The following is a 23,340-nucleotide window of genomic DNA, read 5'->3' as shown; positions in this document are numbered from 1 at the left end:
ATTGGTTCAATTGAATTGAATAACAAAATGGTTTTATATCATAGAATTACAGAATATCAAAGGCAGACTGACCTTAGAGGTTATCTAGTTAACACTTTTTCATTTTATAGAGGATGAAACTGAAACCCTGAGAAATGAAATGTGTTACCCAAGATCATGAAATTAGTTAGTAAGAAACAGAATCAAGCTTTGAATATAGATCTTTTAGCTCCAAGTCTACTATATCTACTATATATTCTTTGTCATTCCTACTGGAATGACAAATTATGATTGTTGACATGTGCAGATCTTACCTAGGCTATCACATCCAACAGTTAAAGAATTTTAGAGTTAAAGGGAGTCTAATGTGCCTTTTATACCATACTGTCTGTTTACCACTCCCACAGAGAGCCCAGGGCTGTTTGGGACTCTTTCCACATCTGTATTATCATTATTGGTTATTTAGTTGTCTTCATGGAAAGTAGATGATCTCCATAAGGCAGAAAAAGAAAATAAATAGGTGTTGTTCCTGTATATGAACTGCCATTCTCTTAGAGTCAGATCCTCAGGGCATCCCTCCTACAGCCTCCACAATAAATGAGCCAAAGTGGCTTGGGCCCACTTCTTTTTGCTATATTCATCTTCTTCTAGTGTTTCCCCTAGCCCCACCATGGTTTATACCAGCTGTTCCAGCTCTTAAGTTCCAGTTTCTGTCTCCATGTGTGTTCATAGTTTCCATTTCTACTAAGATACCAGGATGACTCCTTGAAATCTCAGGGAGCCTGGGCTTTTGTGTCTTGTCTCTAAGTATCTTCAAGGATATTCATTCTGAGAGATATTCTTTGCAGGTGAATCATAGGCCTTGAATGAAAGCCAGCTCCTCACAACATCTACCTTTGCTCAGTCTTCAGGGTATGTGTATAGATGCCATCAGGGTGGGAAAACCTTCAAAAACTAGCCCAAGCAGAATTTCCAGGAGCAAAATCCCCGTGATTGTCTGATGGCTAGATGGAAACTCCAAAGGAAAATCCCCCTACTATTCCCTCTCCCTACCCTTATAAAAATGTAGACGAGTGCACATTATCACTCCTCCCCTCACCCCCAGGCATCTGGGCAAATTGTATCTGGGAATAAGTCTGCTTACAACAAGTCTCATGATTCCACTCACCATTCCTGTGACTTCCTAGACAAAAACATCCCTCTATGGGCATCACCCTCCTACGTGTATTATCTTTCCCATTTAGAATGTAAGCTCCTTGAAGGTATGGTCTTTTGTATTTGTATCCCAAACCTTTAACACATAGTTAACACTTTATAAATGCTTTTTCATTTATTTGTTATTTCAACCATGTGTTTTCTGGAATTCTCTCTTTAGGGAACTTAATCATTAACTTCCTTTGAAATTTTCTCCTGATGACCTTATGGATTACTAACTAATAGGCTTCAGTCCTATTCACTTTGATAGTGTGTGTGTGTGTGTGTGTGTATAAATTTGCTAATGGTCATAAGAGACATGACTTAGTATTTCTGGGTGTTTTTCAGCAAATATATCTTTGGGGAATTGTCTTTGTCCTTCAGCACCATCAATTATTTATGCCATGGATGCCATCCTCAAAGTACTATAGCCAGAGGATGACAACTGGGTCTTGGGGAGCTTTTGGCCTTGGGGTAATTTCAGATCACATCTGTTCTGTCCCCGTGCCTTCATTGATATTTCTGCACCCACCCCTGTGGTAAACCCTGTAGATCTCTATATCAGTGTATGTTTGTGTGTCTCTCTGTATATATACATACATAAATATGTAGGTAGTATAAAATATATTGTGTGTACATATGCATGAACATAAGATTAGAGAATTCTTTTAGAACTAAAAGATCATCTAATTTAACATAATGGCAATGATAATTGTAGTGCTGCATGTGTCTTGGAACTAGGAAGGCCTGGCTTCAGCTCTTGCGTCTGACCTTCTGGCTGAGAAGGCTACTTAACCTCTCACTGTCCAACACAGCTGTCTAAGACTATAAGTTGCAGAGAGAAGGCAGCTATTTTATCCATCTGTGCAGCAGTCCTTAAAATATGATGAAAGAATAATAGCAGGAAAGTGACTTATCCCAATATCATTCTATCTGAACTTCATTAAGATAAATGAGAATAAGATTACGAGAGCTGACATTTTAATGGCACTCTAAGGTTCACAAAATGCTTTACATCTATTATTACATTTGATCTTCACAACAACCCTAGGAGGTAGGTGCTATCATTATCCCCATTATACAGATGAGGAAACCGAGACTCAGCAAAGTTAAATGATTTTCCTAAAGGCAGAGCCAGCATTCAGATGTACATATTTACAAATGTTTATGTCTACATATAGACAAAGATAAACTACTGTCTTGATCTATGGGACCTTCCATTTGTACATTCACAAACACACACATGTCCCTGTTGATAAGTAATATAAATTTTCATGATTCCCTGTACTGAGCACACAACTATATATAACCTCATTATCATTTGAATTTGTAGCATTCTGAGTATCTGCAAAATTGAGTTCATAAAAAATTTGTTTCTAAAGTATTTTGAAGATATGTTTAGTTATTGCCTCATATACACTTGTGTACACACACATAGATCGATACATATACTTACATATATATACATATATATAGTCAAAGGTAAAAATGTAACTCCTTGTTAAGACCACTTTTGGAATATTAAATAATGTTTACTGTCCATTTGTTTTCATAGGTAGGTCGATATTTCATGAATTTCATTGTTATTGTTCAGTTATTTTCAGCTGTGTCCAACTCTTTGTGACCCCAGTTGGAGTTTTCTTGGCAAGGATACTGGAGTCGTCTGTCATTTCCTTCTCCAGCTCATTTTACAGATGAGAAAATTCAGGAAAACAGGGTAAAGTGACTTGCCCAGGGTCACACAGCTAGTAAGTGTCTGAGGCCAGATTTGAATTCAGAAGATGAATCTTCTTGCCTCTAAGCCTGGCACTCTATTCACTGTTCCTATATAAGGTTCAGAAATTCCTTATTTCACAATGAGCAAAGGCCTGAATTTGGTTGAAATTTATAGTTACAGTTAGGAAAAGAACATATTTTTTGCCTCTGAGGTTGTGTCCATATTATTAATCATGATCAGTCTTGTTCCTTGTGTAAGGCTCTCTTTCTTCATAGTGGTACCCTGTTTCAATACTTAGCTATTTGTGTTGGTTAATGTCAGAAATCAGCCAACTAATCCTCATATTAACCATCCTGGGGTTCAGGCAATATACCATAAGTATGTACACATACACAACACACATACTCACATTATAACTATATATGGTTGTTCATGTGACCAGCAAATTTATTTATACTGTTCATGTAAAGTGTGTCTTTTGTTTTGTGTTAGAGGTTGCAGCCTCTATTTGCAGAGCTTAGGATTGCAACTCTTTGTCTTTGCATTGATCTCTGCTGGATGTCTTTGATTGAAAATAACCACCTTACTCCCAATTCTTATATAACACACTGGTCTGTCTGCTCCTCTGGCTTCTCAGCTGTCCATATATAAGCTACATAATTTGAGGTGAGTTTTTTGGATGATTTTCCCCCTTTGGAGGCCTTAAGACATTTCTCTTCTGTCTTGCTTCAAATCATGCAGCTGCTTGGGAAATTTTCTTTCATCCATTCTATGTATAGGGCTAATCTTGTGAAAGGCTCTCAATAGGGCTAACTCAAAGAAGTCTATGGAGTGTGACCAGCAGGTACTGGCAAGGTGTGTTTAAGAATTCCAATGGTCCTCGACCTTTGGAGCAACCATAAGACAGGGAGGTGTAAACAGAAAGGGTTTTTCCCTTTGGCATTTTTCAAGGGTGTATTTTAAAGGTTCATTGTCTATCTCTTATGGACAACATTTTGAAATGTCACCTTTCTTTACATATATTTTGTTTCTCAGTAGAACTTCAAGTACACACACATTCAGACAGAGAATACAGACACAGAGGTTGGGGAATTTGGCAGAATATGGCTATTATATATAATATCCAAGAGACAATTAATACATTTGAATCATAAGAGCGGTAAAATATCACATAGGCCAAGTTTCTCATTTTGTTACTATGGTTTTGTTGTATTTGACTCATTATGACCCCATTTGGAGTTTTCTTGGCAAAAACACTGAAGTGGTTTGCCATTTCCTTTTCATTTTACAGATAAGGAAACTGAGGCAAACAGGGTTGAATGATTTTCCTAGAGTAAGACAGCTAATAAGTGTCTGAGACTGGATTTGAACTCAGGTCCTTGTGACTCCAAGGCTGGCACTCTATCCACTGAACCACCTAGCGGCTAGAAAAAGGAGACCCAAATTACTGAAGTGACTTATAAGCATACATCTAGACCTGGAAGGGATCTCAGGCAGTGTCTAATCTAACCCCCTTGTTTTATAGATGAGGTAACTGAGGCCAAAATAGGTAAAGACTTGAACATACTCACATTGTTAGGGATAGAGGTGGAATGAAAGTCTAGGTCCTCTGCTGGGGTGTGCTGGGCAATGTTTAACAACTGGCTGTTCAGGAGAAAAAATGTACAGGTGATACACTTTTAAATTTAATCTGCATTACTAACATTTTCTCCATCACTTTCTTAAGTCATGCTAGACAATCAACAAAACAATAAATCACACCCCAATTTGTAGCTTTTGCCAATTTTTGAGGTGTAAATGATTATGCTGAAAATTTAAAACCATTTCTTAGGAGCAAGTTTGAATTGACTTCATCACATTCCTCCCTGAATGCTTCTACGGTATCCATTGTCCATCATAATCATCGTCATCATCACTGACATTTATAGAGAACTTTAAAGTTTGCAAAGTGGTTTCCATATATTTTCTCATTTGAGCCTTACAACTATGCTGTTTGATGAGAAAACTGAGGCTCAGAAATATTAAGAGATTTGCTCAAGGTAACTCGAGATGTAAGAGGCAAGGTTTGAATCTAGGTCTTAGGACTCCAAGTTTAGTAACTTATGCATTTTTTAACATTGTCTGAAATTCACACTTTCATGTGTGGTTATGAAAGAAATAATTCTCATGCAGACCAGCAGGATGCTAAGGTAGAAGAACATGTGATCAGCATGCCGTTTACAATGTTGTTTTTACATACTCAGCCCATGTGATAAAAAAAAATAGGGTTAGTCATAGATTTCAATAGCAGCAAATGTTTTTGCCTTTTCTATTAACAGAATATTTTGTTTGATTTCACTCAATAGATCAAACTGAGTCTAAGTTGGAAGTGTATGATTTTTTCTCTGTAGGGATGCTTTTTGTGGGTATTTTTGGAATGGTTCTTCATTGTGATTCATGTCCACTTCTCTATCTTGTGACTTCTCTATCTTGTCAAAGTTTTCCTCTTATTTATTTCCCTTTTGGCCTGGTGTTGAGTTAAGGTTTCTTTGAATCCTCCTTTCTCTGTGATATTTGATTGTAGCAGTTCTGGGGGGGGGGGGATGCCTGGGCAATTAGACACTTTTGTGTATTTCATAGAACTCCTGGCTTGCATGGATGGTCTCTTCTGCATTATTAAATGGGATTTATAAAATGAAACTTGCTTGTGATATTTTTGGTAGGTTTGCAGTAATGAATCCTTGGCAGGCATGCTCCCTGGTTGGTAGAACCTTTTCTTCATTTTCCTTTATTTTTGGCTCAGGAGAATGACTTTTTCCAGGCTAGTTATAGTTAGCTGTTATTATGAGTAAGCACACTTTCTCTTAGAAGATGCAAAATATTTGAAGTTACCTGATTCTGGGCTTTCATTCCAGTGAAAGAATGTAGTTATGCTTTCTTTTCCCTTTGACCCATGATGGATTGGTCAGAGTAGGGTTATAAATGGAAGGAAAACAGGGAGCTGGAGAGATCCTGCCATAAGAGTTATATGGCCTTTGCAGAAACAGACCCTAAGCCCAATAGAAAGAACCAAGAGAGAGGGTACCTAAAAGTAATGCTGCACTGAGTGCTGGATTTCTTTTTGATATATTTTACCTAAGTTTACATTTTTTTGCCCTGGATATCATTTGTTTATCTGTTCCAGAACTGGGTAGAATACACAAAAGGAGGAGAACAGGTTGAGTTTAGCTCTAACCATTCTCCCAAAGGAGGGGGTGAAGGGAGGGAGGCAGCAAACTGTTTCTTCTTGACTCTACATCTGGCAAAGGTACTGGCTTGGCAGCAAGAGGCAAAACACGCCCACCAACTGCTAAGAAGATCAGTGAGACAGATGGTTGCTGCCATCACAGAAGACAAGAGGCTATCAAGGGCTGTGCCCACCTTCTCTCTGTTCTCCCTTGGAATGGTGACCCCAGCTGCCTCAGGATCCTGGAGGAGATAGTTTGTTAATGTCAGTCTGACTTCCACCATCATGAAATTGCATCACTCTGCCTACCATTCACCACTTTGTTTTTGCAGTCAGTTTCACAACCATGAATTGATAACAGAGATAATGGAAAAAAGGTTTCCTGAGAAGGGAAGAAAAAGGTCTACCAAGTCACAGAACACACCCTGGGGGTGGGGCAGGAGACACTGGCCCACACCTTGACTTATGTTGTAACCACTGTTATGTTTTAAGAGATGATATTTGTTATGTAATAGTGCGTGCTTTTGGATTTAATGATATTCCTCATTTGTAATTTTGGTTCTTTGACAACCTTGAAACAACCTTTCCTACAGACACTTTTTTTGGTATGGTTAGCATTGAGGCAATGTAAGACAGGAGGATGTAATGGAAATAACTGCAGATTTGGAGTCAGAGGACCTGGCTTGAGTCTTTGCTCTGATATTCAGGATATAGCTAGGGGTAGAAAGAACCTTAGGGAGTTATCTAGTCCAGGGGTTCTTAATCTGTGAACTTGGTCTTCATACATATATATGTATATATATATAATATATCATATATACATGAATACCCATATATACATAGATGTACACATATGAATTACATATATTTTGTTAGCTATATTTTAATATAGTTTGTTTTCTTTGTAATCCTGTGATTACCTGGGTCTGGATTTTTATTCTAGAGAAAGGATGCAACTACACTTTCTTTTTGTTTTGTCCCCATTACGGATTGTAAAGAATAGTTGTTCTGAAAGGAAAACAAAGACTCTGGAGGGAACCTGCCAACCAGTGTATATGACCTTTACAGAAACAGACCCTGAGCTCCATAGAAAGAAACCAGGGATTAAATGTCTGTAATACTTATTATTTTTAATAATAATACTTATTATATATAACATATACTTAATAATAATACTTAATATTAATAATAGTTTTTACATCTAAAATATTTTATACACTTTAAAAATATTACTTAATTTTTTATACTTTCATACATTTAAAGATGTTTTTCTGAGAGTCTATAGGTTTTACCAGCCTGCCAAAAGGGTCCACAACATAAAAAGGTTAAGGACTTCTGACACAGCCCCAATTTCTCATTTTACACATAAGGAAACTGAGGCCCCTAGAGTCTAAGTGACTTGCTGAAGGCAGTGAGTAGCAGAACTAGAATTTAAATACAGTTCTCTGATTACAAATTAAACACTTTTTCTATCCTTTTCTTTTGTGCATCTTCTACTTATCCCCTGTGTGATCTTTGGGCTTCCTGGGCCTCAGTTGTATGATGAAGGGATTGCATAAACTTTGAATACTCACAGAGGTGTGTGTCTCATAGCCAGAGAGGCATTCATGTCTATAATATACAAAGGGTGGGGGGGGTAATAGAAGTCTTTCCTATATCTGGTCTTCTGACTTCGTGGTTCTTCGCCAAAGCAGGCATTCTCATTGCTATAGTGAGTGGCAGGACAGGGAAGGAATATTTCCCAGAAAGCATAGCCACCTGTGTTTATTCTCCTGGAGCAGAAGTACATGCTGACCACTGCCTTAACAGAAGCTTTGGGAGTGGAATCAGTGGTTGGAGAGCCAGTAGACCAGGTGAGTGTAATCTGAGATTCTAGGAAAGGTGCACATTCTGTTCTCTCTCCACCTGAGGAAAGTGTTCAAGCTTCTGGGGGGAAGAATTAAATGTACAAATAATCTGATCCCAGAGACATACCCAGTGCTTCTAGATAAAACGGTGTCTCCTTTATCACTGGGGAATGAGGTGTTCTTAAAGAATAGCTGAAGTTTAATCCTTTATGTGTCAAAGATTGGAGCATTTTTAAAAATAAAAAATTAGCTATTTTTGGACAAAAATCTTACTAAAATGCATTCCATATCTCCATGGCTCATTCATATTGTTGACTTACTTGTACTCCCATTGATATCAAGCCTCTTCCAATGCTACCTCTATGTCCTTGCTCTGGGTCATTTTCTTCTCTCAAACAGAGATTCCTGGGCCTTTAGAACTTTCCCAGTCAGATTTAGCATCAGTTAAATCTCTGTCCTCGTGGCTTCCCACATTCTGATATTGGTGCATAGGAGGACACTGGAACCCAGAGCTTCACACAGTCAAGGGTCTGAAGCCTCTGTAGAGCATTCCAGCCTCTACCAATTCCAGTACTAATTCTTTCTATGTTTTCACAAAGGCACAAATGCCCTACCCCAGTAGTTCCCAAACCACAGGGTTTTATACTGGACCAGTCACTCTGCCTCATACATATGCATTGATTCAGTCACCCTACATATAACATCTCTCTCTGATATGACACCCCACTCTTATATCAATTCAATCTTTTTTTTTTGCTTTTTGGAGGGCAATTGGGTTTAAGTGACTTGCCCAGGGTCACATGGCTAGTTTTTGTGTTAAGTGTCTGAGACCGGATCCGAACCCAGGTCCTCCTGACTCCAGTGCCGGTGCTTTATTCACTGCACCACCTAGCAGCCCCTATCAATTTGATCATTCAGAACAAAACTGTTAAGTTTTTCCTTGATCCATCCTCCTGATTACCACAGTCTACTATCAAAGTGCTCTGTTACAAACACAGAAGTTACCACTTTGTCAGACCATTCTTGAGAGCACCACAAGAATGTCTTGACACTCTTGTGTAGTCCAGGAGATAATTAACAATTACAGCCAACCACACAAATGCAGCATCTATACCCCTAGGATTCTCACAAATAAACAGAATGCAAGTAATCACCACATTAAGAATAGGTTGCATACAAAGGTTCATTTGGAATTTGAAAAATGTTTTTCCATAGAAGCAAAGTGTATGTGTGTGTGTGTGTGTGTGTGTGTGTGTGTGTGTGTGTATAGTTAGATTCCCAGGTTAGCCCCCAAAACTCTTTTAACCCACATATGTCTGGGGTACTGATTCTTTTATGTAACTCCAGAAGAGCTACTCCAGGCTGGTAGCACCCTAATTTTGAATAGCTATTAAAAAACATAGCTCATGAACCCCCACTGATGTGTTTACTTTTATCAACCAGCCAGAAGACTTATATATTTAAAACAAAAGACATTTAATCAAACTACAAAGCAAATCATAGACTCATTGATCTAGTCCTAGAAAGAACCTCAGAGGCCTTCTAGTCCAACCTCTTCATTTTACAGATGAGTAAACTAAGGCTCAGAGAACATATTTGACTTGCCCAGTGAAGATTGTTTGCCCTCAGACCCAAATCAGAGACTCTTCTAAACTACCAGGAACTGTTTAGAGGCTGGAGCTACCAAACTCACTTTGCTCCCAAGATATTATTTTATTTATATGCAAATGAAGTAGAGAAAGAACAAAAGGAAAGCAAAGGTACCCATTCCTTCCTTGGTTCACATTCCTGCCTTTATTAGGTATAACTGTCTTTAACAACTTCCCTAACCCTGAGCTGGCTTCCTCTACACAGTTACAGACAGACAGACAGACAGACACACACACACACACACACTCACACAGACTGAGAAACAGAGACAAAGACTCAGAGAGAGAGAGAGAGAGAGAGAGAGAGAGAGAGAGAGAGAGAGAAAGATAGTTAAATTGGGGTTAAGTCCAGGGCTATGGATTCATGGGTTCACTTTGGTCCTTCCTTAGCTGTGTGTTCAACTAAATCCTTTATAGTAAACATTTGCTCACAATGCAATGAAAATCAACTCACCTTTATCTAGAGACAAAACCTATTAAAAATAATAGACAATAAATAAGCAAGATTTAAGGGTAAGTGGTGCCAATTCACCAGGCAATGATAAGGCAGGGAAGGGGGAAGAAATAGAAAGGGAATAAATTCACCAGTTCCAAATAGCAGTGACACAATCAGGGAAACAACAAAATTCTAAGAGGTATCCTAGCAGATCACTCCTTAAGTAGGTCAGTGAGCCAGACAAGGCTTTAACCTCTCATAATTATGTTCCCTGTGGGTTAACAATTGCAATCAGTCAGCTGATAAGAATTTTCACCCCACTGTTTCTTCTCCCTTCCTAGGACTTCCAAAATTCTTGGGTTTTCCTGAGGGCCCCTGTTCTATGCAACTTCTTCCTTCCATCATCTTTAAGTCGCTCTTTCCAGCTTGGGGGAAAAAACCCCAAAACAACTATACTTGTCATCATTCTCTTATCATCAGTCAGAGCCCTTAATATATCAATCATCCCTCTTCTTCCCTACCTCAAAGTAAGAGCGGAAGAACACCCCGTTCTAAAAGGCCATTAGATAAATAGGATACAGTAGGTTTGGTATAAGAATTATTCGTACATAGTCTAGATATGGTCCAGAATTCTACTTGGGTTTCAGGGCTGATTCAGGGAGATACATCTATTATTTTGGAATAGAGTCTGATTTCCTCAGAGATAGCCAATCAATCAGGAGGAATTTATAAAATACCTAGCATGTGCCAGATATTGTCTGACCTACTTACCAGAGTCAGTATGTAAAGGAGTAAGGAATAGATTGCCATTTGCCCAAATATTTATCCAGCTGCATTCAATCCTATGTCAGATCTTTATGCTGTAGAAGGGGAATAAAGAGGTGAAGTAAGGGGGAAGGCATTTGAAGAAGAGAGCCCAGTAATAAATACATAGAAACAGCCCCATATTGAGAGTCCCTGGTCCTATTTTTCCGTCATGGATCAACTTCTTTTTCTTCCTTCCATGAGTTATTTAAAAAGCAGAAGTCTGACAGTAGGAAAATTGGGCACTGACTCCAGATCTACCAACATGGGTACACAATATCACAGATAAGAGTGGAGACTAACTCAATGTCTAGGGGCCGGCAGCAATAGCTGGTGCCTAGAACCCTCTTGATATTAGAGACACAGGTGGCAGTAAAGAGCATTGATTCTCTCAGGCTAGTGATCTCCGAAGGCTGGAGGGGATGGGGGATGGCATTTTCTATATTTCCTCCTTCAGCTTTTACCCTCTTAATTTGGTGTCCTCACATTGGGTCACAGTGAACCATGGCCAGGGCATCCAGAACTAGGCAGGAACATAGCAATTCGTCAAGTAACCAGGGGGAAAAACAAAAGCTACAGGATGTGTTTGCCCAAATGATTTGGGACACTGACCTGGGGTTAGGGGAGAGCTAATTGGAAAAATTTTCCACAATGTGGTATGAATCACATTAGGATGCATATATTTTAATATACCAAAGATCCATAATTTCAACAGTGTGAGTACATCTTCGGTATTGGAGATTACATTTTTTTTCCTGTGCATTAGTAGACACTTTTCATGAGTTGTTATGACCAAAACCAACCAAACAAACAAAAACCCACCCACCCAAAACATGATGTAGTGGTCAGTTTTAGTGGGACTGGTCTCTGAATGACAGATACAGTGGGGACCACATTCAACACTTTTCCCATCTTGGTAGGTCCTACCAAAACTTGTGGTGCACTGACATAGTTTTAGTTGAAGAAGACATTGCATTATGCTTTTTACATGACTGAGACTTCCCTCCTCCAAAGAATCTCTCCTTGAAACAGAGAAAAACAGCTAAGCAAAACAAATTGACACATTGATGATGTCTGACTGTAAACTCAGCATTCAACACCCATAGTCCACCCTCTTCTTACTGAGAAGTGAGAAATATATTTTTCATCCATGTGATTACGAATTTCATGGTAATTCTACTTAGTGTTGTTTTCCTTTACATTACTTTGGTCATTGAGTATGTTGTTCTCTTTGTTCTGATTTCTACACTGCTTATCATTACATCTTATCAAATTCAATTCAATGAGTATCTTATCAAGAATCTCCTATTTACATGACACTGTCCTAGGTGCTGAGACAAAAATGGAACCAAGGAGCTTGCATTCTATATTACATGCAAGTCTTCTCAAGTTCTGCTGAATTCCTCCTATTTGCCATTTTCTATGGAATGTTAGAATTCTATTACATTCATTGGCAAGACCCCTCTTCTGGTTATCTTTCTGTTCATTCCATAAAGGAAAGAAGGAGATTATTGAAGTTTCTTTTTGGACCTTTTGATCATTATTTAATATGACATTCTTTTTAGAGCACTGTTAGAGTAAAGATAAGAGAGTTGGGGTCTCCCACACTTTTTATACAACCATCTTGACCAAAAGTCCTTGGAAATCTCCATTACATTGTTTCCAGTTTTTCATGATTCCAAAAAAATGCCATTCTAAATATTTTGGTTATTTGGTACATTTCCTTTTGTGTTTGACCTTCTTTAGATATATAATTCTGGTTGTCATAATAAGGGTATCACTGAGCCAAACAATATAAACCACTGTCATAATATCTGATAATCAGGAACACCTTTATGGCATAAGGCACCAGTGTAGGACTTTAGTGGTATTTTTTGTTTCATTCCTCTATTATTTTTATAATCTAAATTTCTGAGTCTGGTACTTTAGTAATATTGTAGAAAGAGGGCTATACTGGGTTCAGGAGGTCTGAGCTAGTCTAAACTCTACTACTTCCTAGCTGGAAGGTTAATTCAACCTAGTTGAATTCAATTCAACAAGTATCTTATTAAGCATGTCTTTTGTTCAGGACACTGTCTTAGGGGCTGAGACTAAAGACAAAAATGGAATCAAGGAGCTTACATTCTATATTACATTCAAGTTTTTCCAAGTTCCTCTGAATCCCTCCTATTTGTCAATTTCTATGGGATGATAGAAGTCTATTACATTTATTGACCCATACCCAGTTTGACTTAACCTTCCTGGGCTTGAGTTAGCTCATCTGTAACTCAGAGATAACATGTTTTAAAGTCAGAAAGGCTGGGCCAAAGGATATCATGAGGTCTCTTTCAGGGGCTATCTACAGGAATAAGAATGTTCAAATTTGGTTCCAGTATATGAGGGAGACAGCAAAGGTTTCTCCAGAGGGTTTCTTCACCCCCAGCTCTGAAAGTCCTTCTCCTTTGGAAAGGTTGTGTGAATGGGGTGGGGGAAGAAAAAAAATCGAGGTTTTTACTGAGCATAAAATAGGAAGACAGACTTGTGTTACAGAACAAATAGGGTACTTTTTTTTTTAAATAAAAGAAATGGCTGTGTTCCTGTTATATAAATAATTAAAAAGGGGGAAAAGAGAGAGGAAGAAAACCCTACGACAGGGTACTGGGAGGTAATGTCTAATGCATTTCTAGAACATGACTGCTGTGGTCGCCTAGCAACCAGGAGGAGGCGGGTCTGTGAGGCAAGAGGGGCTCCATCCCTCCATCTATTCCTCCCCACCTTCCTTTCCTCGTCACACTCAGGCGGGGGAATGTATTCATCTATATGAGTAAGTCCAGGTGGGCAGGTGATGTGGGAGCTCACTGCCCACCCCACGCCCTGACGATATCCAGTTGCTCAGGATGAAACTTTGGGGCTTTGGGAAGCTGGACGATGTCATTGTGGAGCTCCTGGCTGGGATGTGAGGACTCCCGCCCCAAGCCAGTGGGCGAGGGGCAGATCACGAAGTAGTCAAGCTGCTGAATGCCCTACCCGGTGCCTGGCAAATCGACTCCTGGAAAGTTTGTAGAGACCAGAGGAACGGGCAGACCAGTGTCTTTCTCTGCTCCAGGAGGATGCTTTGGTCTCTTCTCTGGCTGACCCGAAGTTTCACTGGCAAGAGTGACGCTCCCGGGAGATCAGGCTGTCCGAGCCAGGTGTGCCCTGGAGAGCGGCCACCCAAAAGGCAGGGAAACCAGAGCAAGTTCTCAGCAGAACCCAAATCAGTTTTACTGATGCTTGTTTAATTGAGTCACCGACTGAATGAATCATTGAGAGTCTTTTTGAGAAATTATTTTATTTTTATTTTCCTCTCTCCTTCCTCCTGCAGACAATGAGTTTGCGGAATCCTCAGCAGCGCAGTTCAACACAGATGAGTTGGGTAAGTTCATCCCTTGTTGGATGAAAGCATTGTTTTTTTCCTTCCTGCCATTTAATTTCCCCCAGTTACCGATAGTAGAGCTCCAGCGAAGAGTCAGACTCTGCAAGGACCCCGACGCCGGGTCATGAGTTGGGACTGAAGGGAATACTTCTGTATGTGTTGGCACGTCCCGGTCCTTTATTGTCAATCACATTAACTTAGCTTATATATTTCCCTTGTGATGCAAGGTAGCATTTTTTCTTGGGCAGTAGCTTTTGTGACTGAACTAAAGTGTTAAGATGTGTGTGTGTGTGTGTGTGTGTGTGTGTGTGTGTGTGTGTGTGTATGTTAAAGACAATGCAAACATCGCAGCTCTTTAGAGATCCACTTCAAGCTCAACACAAAACAAACAAGAACTTCCTCTATCGTTGGCTGCTAAGCCTGCCCTAGAAAGCAGGGACTGTCCCTATCTTCTCTGTAGCTGCCTTACCGCGTACTAGCCCACTCTATAGGCAGGTGTACGACCTATAGGTACTCATTAATTGCTGAGGACTGGAGGAAGAGATTGTAGGCTAGAGTTTTAAAGTACACGTCCAGGAGCTGCGTGTCTTCCGGTCGCTTATTTCTCTTTATTTGTGTTTGTTTCTGTGCCAGGCTCCCCCTCTCCCCCTTTTTGGACGAGGATTTGTGTGATTGACTCAAATTTTGTCAAAAGCTGAGCCTTTCCCGTGTTAACTGCAAAGGAATTTTCATTATCAGAGTCCTTAGTGGATATTCTAGATGCCCTCTACTACTCCAAATGCTGTGTGTGTGTGTGTTTGTGTGTGTGTGTGTGTGTGTGTGTGTGTGTGTGTTGCCCTTCAGGAAACCTTAGCTGCTAACAAGCTGACCTGTTCAGAATATTCTCCTTACTCACTTATCATGGGTGGGAAAACCTTGTTTTCCATGTCCACCCACTTCTTTTCAATCAGCCCCTTGCTCTGTTAGAATGGTCTTTATTTATCCTGACATCACTCAGTGGAATCTCACTTCAGGGGATGATTTTCTAATCATTTCTCCAACAGTAAGGCACACAAAACTCTACAGGGTCAAAACAGGCATTTTGAGAGACGAGAACACAGCAGGATCTTACCGTATTCATTAACTGTGTCTGAGAATTTGAGGATAACTCAAATGTTTGCAAATAAAAAAAAATTTTTCATGCCCAGGGAAAACATGCTTTTAAAGAAATACTTGGGGGTAAATCCCCAGGTGAAATAATCATCCTTGATCTTTTTGTCTTTGGTTTGTATAACAAAGACAAAACCTGTAGTCTTCTTTCAGAGCTACTGAGGAGAAAGGCTAGAGATTTTTCTGACACTGGGCAAATTGTGTTCATGTTGAACAATCCTATGGGGGAAAGGGAAAAGTTCTTTGGGCAAGTATTAGATGTTCAGCTGATCTTTGATAATTAATCATTCCTGGTTGGGCTCTTAGCTTGAAATATTATTTGTAAATTATAGATCAGTATAATCAATGACTGGGAGGAAAATTATTTACTCTGGGAAACATGATGGTATTAGTGCTAGATTATCTGCATACAAAGAATGATTTCTATAATTGTGAAGTCCTAGGTCTGAGTTTCCTTGTATTTCAGCTTCCTCATATCACTCTATATTGATAGATACCAATGGAATTAAAAGAATAGGTGATCTTTAAAGAATCATAGTCCACCACCTGCATAGCTGGAGGCACCTCTCAAAAGAAGTCCTTCTCTCCTTTCCCCTATTGAGGAGGGCCCTCCTAGTCATCTCCTCGATGATTTCTTTTGGGGAGAAGTTGAATTTCTACTGATGAAGATAGACTGGCAGGTACCCATTTCCCCCCTCCCAAGGAGCTAGTGCTGTGCTGTGGTAGGGAGAATAGTTTTAAAAAAGGAATTGCTGTGAACAAAGGTAGGACCTGGTTGTTCTGTAACAAAAGCCATGGTCATATTATGTAACTAGTAAGTATTGGGTATTTGAATAAATTTCTCCATGCAGTGGCTGAGGGAATGATGGCTTTAAAGGCCTAATTCCCTCAGCATCTACACCCCCTCTCCCCAACAGTTCTGTAATTTAATTCAATTGAATAAACATTTATTTTACTTACTGTGTCCAAGCCACTGCGCTAGGGGCTGGGGATGCAAATAAACATCTTTAGGTTGGCTAGAGGCTGGTGGCCATCCCTGCAAGTGATTGAATGTTCCCTCAGGACCTTCTCTGACATTCTGGGTACAATTCTAAGGCATTGTCCTCCCCTCCACATGCAACCACAAAGTGTCTCACTAGCAACTGACCAGCCTTTCAGTCTAGATAAGCTTACACTCATCTCAGTTCAGAGCATCAAAAGAAGATGAAGAAATGGTTCCTCTTTTCTCATTGCTTAAGGAAACACCTGCTTGCATGCATCCAGGGAAGAACCAGATTGAATGTGACAGGAAAGTTCCTGCAGTTCTGCCTAGTGATGACCATAAGTTGTTAGGATTCAGCTGACACTTCTCTGTAGACTATTTTACCTCTGAAAACAAGTACCCCTTGTGTGAGGGCTAGATCACTTGTATTCCTTCTCTGATTTCTCTTGGTGGAGCAGATGAGATAATTTTGGTTGTGTCTTTTGTGATGGTTCCAATTCAATTCAATAAACAAAATATTAAGTGCCTATTTCAAGACAAATCACTGTGCTAGGTAGAAAAGAAACAAATATGGGGGAAAAAGAACCTCTTTCATCAAGGAGCTTAAATTTAGCTGGGGGAGAGAGAAGACGTAATAACTAGATGGGTAGAAAATAGATTTGATTACATAGCTATATTATATATACACATACATAAATACATCTATGCAATATCTCATTTGGTACCTGTCTGGATATAAGCTTGAGGTAAAAGGTAAAGCCTGAAGAGAAAAAAAAATGCCTCTCTCCTTTGGCCCCCAGATAATCTTCTGGAATGTGGGCCTTGCCAGCCAAAGACCAACCACACCTTTTCTCTTCCTACCAAGCATTACCTAGTCCCTATTCACTGCCCTCAACTCCACCCCAGTGTTTGGGGCGGGGGGGAGAGGAAGGAGGAGCAAATGAGTCTACATGTCCCAACAGCCCAACTTTGTCTAGATATCAAAATGATGCTCTGATTCATTTTTAGCCTCAGGTGAAGGAAGAAAAATTCCTATCCAATTTAGGACTCCTTTTCAAAAATGTATAAAAGATCATTACTAATGAAAACCTGATAGTTGGATAGTTGTATATAGGGCTAGAATCATTGTCCTTTCTATATCTATCAAAATCTCCAAACTGTTTGTTCCTCCATGTTATAATCCTCCTGTACAACACACAGATCAGCAGAAGTAAAATTGATTGGATTTATCTAGCTGGCAAAAGAAATCCAAACTATTTAAACAGAAATTTAAAAAGCAAGTTTACGGAACATAATATTCTTTGGAATCAGCTACTGCCCTGCTCTGACAGAGAATGAGGCAGGAAGGGGAGACCTCCACCACAATCTGGTGAAGGTCTCATTGTGGTTATTTAAAACTGAGATAGCTGCTGGGGAGGGGAGGGAGGGAGAGAAGGAGTATGAGAGAGAGAGAGAGAGAGAGAGAGAGAGAGAGAGAGAGAGAGAGAGAGAGAGGGAGAGAGAGAGAGAGAGAGAGAGAGAGAGAGAGAGAGAGAGAGAGAGAGAGAGAGAGAGAGACAGAGAGAGAGAGAGACAGAGAGAGACAGAGAGAGAGAGAGAGAGAGAGAGAGAGAGAGAGAGAGAGAGATAGAGAGAGAGAGAGAGAGAATAGCTCTGGAAGTAGCCTCCCAACTACTGCATTTTAGTGCTCAGTTGCCTAATCTCGAGTCTCCTGTTCCAGTTTTTAATACTCAGTCACTTATTTACTTTTAGTTGACAACACTCAGTTCCACAATCCCTTGAGTTCCAAATTTTTTCCCCTTCCCTCTCTTCCCCCCAACCCACCATGGCAGCATGCAATCAGACAGGTTCTACAAATACCTTCACATTAAACATTAGTCAGATTGTAAAGAAGGATTATAACCAATGGAATGAACAATGAGAAAGAAGAAACAAAACAAAACAAAAAGAGAGAGAGCAAGTGGTTTGCTTCAATCTGCATTTAGATTCTGTTGTTCTTTCTCTGGATGTGGATAAACCTTTCCATCACGAGTCTTTTGTAGTTGTCTTCTAACCTTGCCTTGCTGAGAGGAGCCCAGTCTATCAAAGTCAGTCATCACAGATACGATGTGTCTGTAATTGTGTACAATATTCTCATGGTTCTGCTTTCGTCACTCAGTAAGACTCTCCAGGTTATTATGAAGTCTGTCTGCTCCTCATTTCTTATAGCACAATAGTATTCCATAACATTCATATACCACAACTTGTTTAGCCTTTCCCCAATTGATAGGCATCCCCTTGATTTCCACTTCTTTGCCACCACAAAAAGAGCTGCTATAACTATTTCTGTACATATTGGTCCTTTTCCTACTTCTATGATCTCTTTGGGATGCAGCCCTAGAAGTGGTATTGCTGGGTGAAAGGGTATGCACTTTTTTGTAGACCTTTGGGCATAGTTCCAGATTGCTCTCCAGAATGGTTGAATCAGTTCACAATTCCACCAACAATGCATTAGTGTTCCAAGTTTTCCACATCCTCTCCAGCATTTATCATTTTCCTGTTTTGTCATCTTAGCCAGTCTGACTGGCAAGATGTGGTACCTCAGAGTTGTTTTGATTTGCATTTCTCTAATCAATAGTGATTTAGAGCATTTTTTCATATGCTTGTAGATATCTTTAATTTCTTCCTCTGAAAGCTGCCTGTTCATATCCTTTGACCATTTATCAATTAGGGAATGACTTGTATTCTTATAAATTTGACTCAGTTCTCGGTATATTTTAGAAATGAGCTCTTTATTAGAGACATAGGTTATAAAAATTCTATCCCAATTTTCTACTTCCCTCCTAATCTTGGTTACATTGGCTTTATTTGTACAAAATCTTTTCAATTTAATGTAATCAAAATGATCTATTTTGCATTTTGTAATTCTATCTCTTATTTGGTCATAAAATCTTCCCTTCTCCATAAATTTGACAGATAAACTATTCCTTGTTCTCCCAGATTGCTTACAGTATCAGTCTTTACATCTAGATCATGTACCCATTTAGACTTTATTTTGGTATATGGTATAAGATATTGGTCTATGCCCAGTTTCTGCCATACTATTCTCTAGTTTCCCCAGCAGTTTTTGTTAGATAGTGAGTTCTTATCAGAGAACCAGATCTCTTTCAAAATCTGGTTACACAAATAATTGTTTAATAATAATAAATATGTAATATATTGCATTATATAATAATGTATTTATACATACATGTATTGTGTATATGTATATTAATGAACCTTTGATATCAATGTAAGAAAGGTCTGGATAAGGAACTTCTTATACCTATGCAGGTTGGCATCTTCTCTAATAGTCTTGGACAGCAATGTAGGATAATGGAAGGTTATGGTCACAAAGCCACTTTTAGAGGCCATATTTGAACTCAGTTCTTCTTAACTCTGAGGTTGACTCTCTGTTCTCTACATGACACTGACAGTGAGAGAGAGGAGAGAGAGAGAGAGAGAGAGAGAGAGAGAGAGAGAGAAGGAAGAGAGAGAAGAGAGAGAAGAAAGAGAAAGACAAGAGAGAGAGAAGAGAAAGAGAGAGAGAGGGAGAGAGAGAGAGATGGATGATAGATAACAGATAAATAGGTACATAAATAGGTAAATGGACGATAGGTGACAGACAGAAAGAAGGATATTAGATGATAAATGCTGCTGTTGTTATTGTTGACTCAATTCAGTTGTGTCTGACTCTTCATGACTCTTATTTGTGGGTTTTCTTGGCAAAGATCCTGGAGTGATTTGCCATTTCCTTCTCCAGCTCATTTTACAGATGAGGAACTGAGGCCAACAGGGTTAAGTGACTTGCCCAGGGTCACACAGCTAGTAAGTGTCTGAGATCAGATTTCAACTCAGGAAGATCAGTTTTCCTGACTCCAGGCCTGATGCTCTCTATACACTGCACCACTTAACTGCTCAGATGATGAATGGATGGGTGATTAGATAGATAGAAAGATTTATAGGCAATATTGTATAGTGAAAAGGTCAAAGGATTTGAAGCCATAGGATCCAGGGGTTAATTCTACCTATGTGACATTAGGCAAGTCATTTAACCTCTCAGTGTCTATTTTTTTTCAAGTGTAAAATGGGAGGTTGGAATAGATGGTATCTTTTGATTCTATGATTTTACCCTCAGTGACATTGTGAGAGAGTTATGATGAAGATTTAAGCATAAGTCTTATCACCAGGGGACAGGGAAGGGGTTGAAGAATTTCCATTCTCAGGCAGTAAGAACAATCATGCCAATGGCAACAATAAGAACAAAAAAATGTGCAAAAGTAGCTACATGGTTCCTCCTTGCCCATGATCTACCTCCTATTCATTCTCCTTCCCTTACTTCCACCATGTCAGGCCTGACCTAACCAATAGAAATGGATGAGATCTGATTTGTCCAGAACAAAGAGATGGGATAGAGGGGAAAAGATCTAAAGCTGTCCATACCTCTCAACAATTCTTCTGAGATGGGAGTCTACTCATAACAGCACTGCTTAGGGTACTGAACCTTCTGCTGGAATTCACAAAGTTCCTCTTCATGGTTCTTTTCTTTGGCATATCTAGTTCCTTTTCTTTTCTTCTTAAAAAAATAAGTTTATTTCATTAAATATTTCCAAATTGCATATACATTTTTTAAACATTTAATGTTTTAGAAATTTGAGTTCCACATTCCTTTCCTTCCTCTTATCCCTTCCCCCTCCTTGAGAAAGCAAGCAATTTGATATCAGTTATACATGTGAAGTCATGCAAAACATATGTCCATATTAGTCATTTGCAAAATAAAACACAGACAAAAAAACCCCTCAAGAAAAATAAAGTAAAAAGAGTATGCTTCAACCTGAAGTTGACATACATGTTTAGAGATATAAAATTTCCTCTTAATTATTGCTTTGGCTTATCTCACAAATTTAGTATGTTGTTTCATTGTTATTCTCTTTAATGAAGTTATTGATTGTTTCTATGATTTATTCCTTGACCCACTCATTCTTTAGGATTAGATTAGTTGATTTCCAATTAATTTTTAATCCATGCTTCTCCAATCCTTTGTTAAATATAATTTTTATTATATTATGGTGTGAAAAGTGTGCATCTAATATTTCTGCTCTTATTCATTTGCTTATAAGATTTTCATGCCCTAATATTTGGTCAATTTTTGTGAAGTTTACATGTATCACTAAGAAAAAGATATATTCCTTTCTTATTCCCATTCAATTTTCTCCAGAGGTTTATCATACCTAACTTTTTTTTAAAATTCTATTCATCTCCTTAACTTCTTTCTTATTTATTTTGTGGTTACATTTATCTAAATCTGACAGGGGAAAGTTGAGGTCTCCCCCTAGTATAATTTTACTATTTCCTCCTGTAATTTTATTTAACTTTCCATTTAATAATTTGGATGCTATGCCATTTGGTACACATATATTTAGCACTGTTATTACTTCATTGTCTATGGTGTCTTTTAGTAAGATGCAGTTTCCCTTTTAATCAGGTCTATTTTTGCTTTTGCTTTGTCTAAGATCACAATGGCTACTTTGCCTTTTTTATTTTAGCTGATGTATAATAGATTCTGCTCCAACCACTATTTTTAAATCTGTATGTGTGTCTCTGTTTCAAGTATGTTTCTTATAAATAACATATTGTTGGATTCTGTTTTTTAAATTCTCTCTTCTCTGTTTCCATTTTATGAGTGAATTCATCCCATTCACATTCACAGTTATGATTATTGTGTATTTTTTTCATCCTTTATTTCCCCTTTTTATCCTTCTTTCTCTATCATTTCACCCTGTCCCTCCTCAAAAGCGTTTTCCTTCTCACCACCACCTGCCCCAATACATCCTCCACTCTAATAGCTTCTCACTCTTATCACCCTTCTCCTACTTCCCTATAAGGTAAGCTAGATTTTTATACCCAACTGAATGTATTTGTTATTCCCTCTTTAAGCCAATTTTGATGAGAGTAAGATCCAAGCATTGCCTGCCACTCTGTTTAATCTTTCCTCTTACTTTAAAAGCTCTTTCTTTTACCACTCTTTTATGTGAGATAATTTTCTCCATCCTACCTTTTCCTTCCTTTCTCCCAATGTATCCCTCTTTCTCACTTCTTAATTTTATTTTTTATATCATCCCTTCATAGTCATCTCACACCTTCAGTCTATGCATACCCCAACTGCCCCAATAATTACAAAGTTCTTAGAAGTTACAAGTATCTTCCCACATAGGAATGTAAACAGTTTAATCTTATCAAATCTCTTATGATGTTTCTTGCATGTTTACCTTGATTCTCTTGAGTCTTGTCTTTGAAAGTAAAATTTTCTATTCAGCTTTGGTCTTTTCATCAAGAATTCTTGAAAGTGCTCTATTTAATTAAATATCCATTTCCCCCCTGAATTTTTATAATTAGTTTGCTGGGTAAGTGAATCTTGGTTGTAATCCTAGTTCCTTTGCCCTCTGGATTCCTCTGATTCTTTAATGTAGAAGCTGCTAAATCTTGTGTTATCCTGATTGCAGCTCCACAGTATTTGAGTGGCTTCTGGCTCTTTGAAACATTTTCTTTTTGACTTGGGAGCTCTGAAATTTGGTTATAACATTCTTGGAAACTTTCATTTTGAGATCTCTTTCAAATAGATTCTTTCAAGTTCTATTTTATGCTTTGGTTCTAGGACATCAGAGCAGTTTTCCTTGATAATTTTTAAAAAATATAGTGTCATGTAGTCTAATAATTCTTAAATTATCTCTCTTCAATCTATTTTCCAGGATAGTTGTTTTTCTGATGATATATTTCACATTTTATTCTATGTTTTCATTCTTTTCACTTTATTTTTTCTTGGCTTTTCATGAAGTCATTAGTTTCCAGCTGTTCAATTCTATTTTTTAAGGAATTATTTTCTTTAGTAAGATTTTTATACCTTTTCCCATTTGGTCAGTTCTTCTTCTTCTTCTTCTTCTTCTTCTTCTTCTTCTTCTTCTTCTT

The 23,340-nt window shown here is 38.6% G+C and overlaps 1 protein-coding gene across 5 annotated transcripts in view; it reads left to right on the top strand.

Annotated features, from left to right (window-relative positions):
• The window catches only part of AMOTL1 (angiomotin like 1), a 254,555-nt gene that overhangs the window by 31,133 nt on the left and 200,082 nt on the right, over positions 1-23,340 (top strand). For 3 of the 5 annotated variants that reach the window (XM_069080086.1, XM_069080083.1, XM_069080082.1), the window contains one exon: positions 14,175-14,225. The exons of the other annotated variants lie outside the window; for them this stretch is intronic. In XM_069080086.1, the coding sequence (XP_068936187.1) occupies positions 14,175-14,225 (51 nt within the window). The remainder of the gene's footprint in view (positions 1-14,174; positions 14,226-23,340) is intronic. 5 annotated transcript variants of the gene reach the window in all.

Source organism: Petaurus breviceps, unplaced genomic scaffold (genome assembly GCF_028583685.1).
Source record: "Petaurus breviceps papuanus isolate PSGF00001 unplaced genomic scaffold, PetGlider_PUasm1.0 91133, whole genome shotgun sequence".
NCBI classification, from domain to species: Eukaryota; Metazoa; Chordata; class Mammalia; order Diprotodontia; family Petauridae; genus Petaurus; species Petaurus breviceps.
The sequence above is the reverse complement of the archived record's forward strand: the minus strand, read 5'-3'. Positions and strand labels throughout refer to the sequence as shown.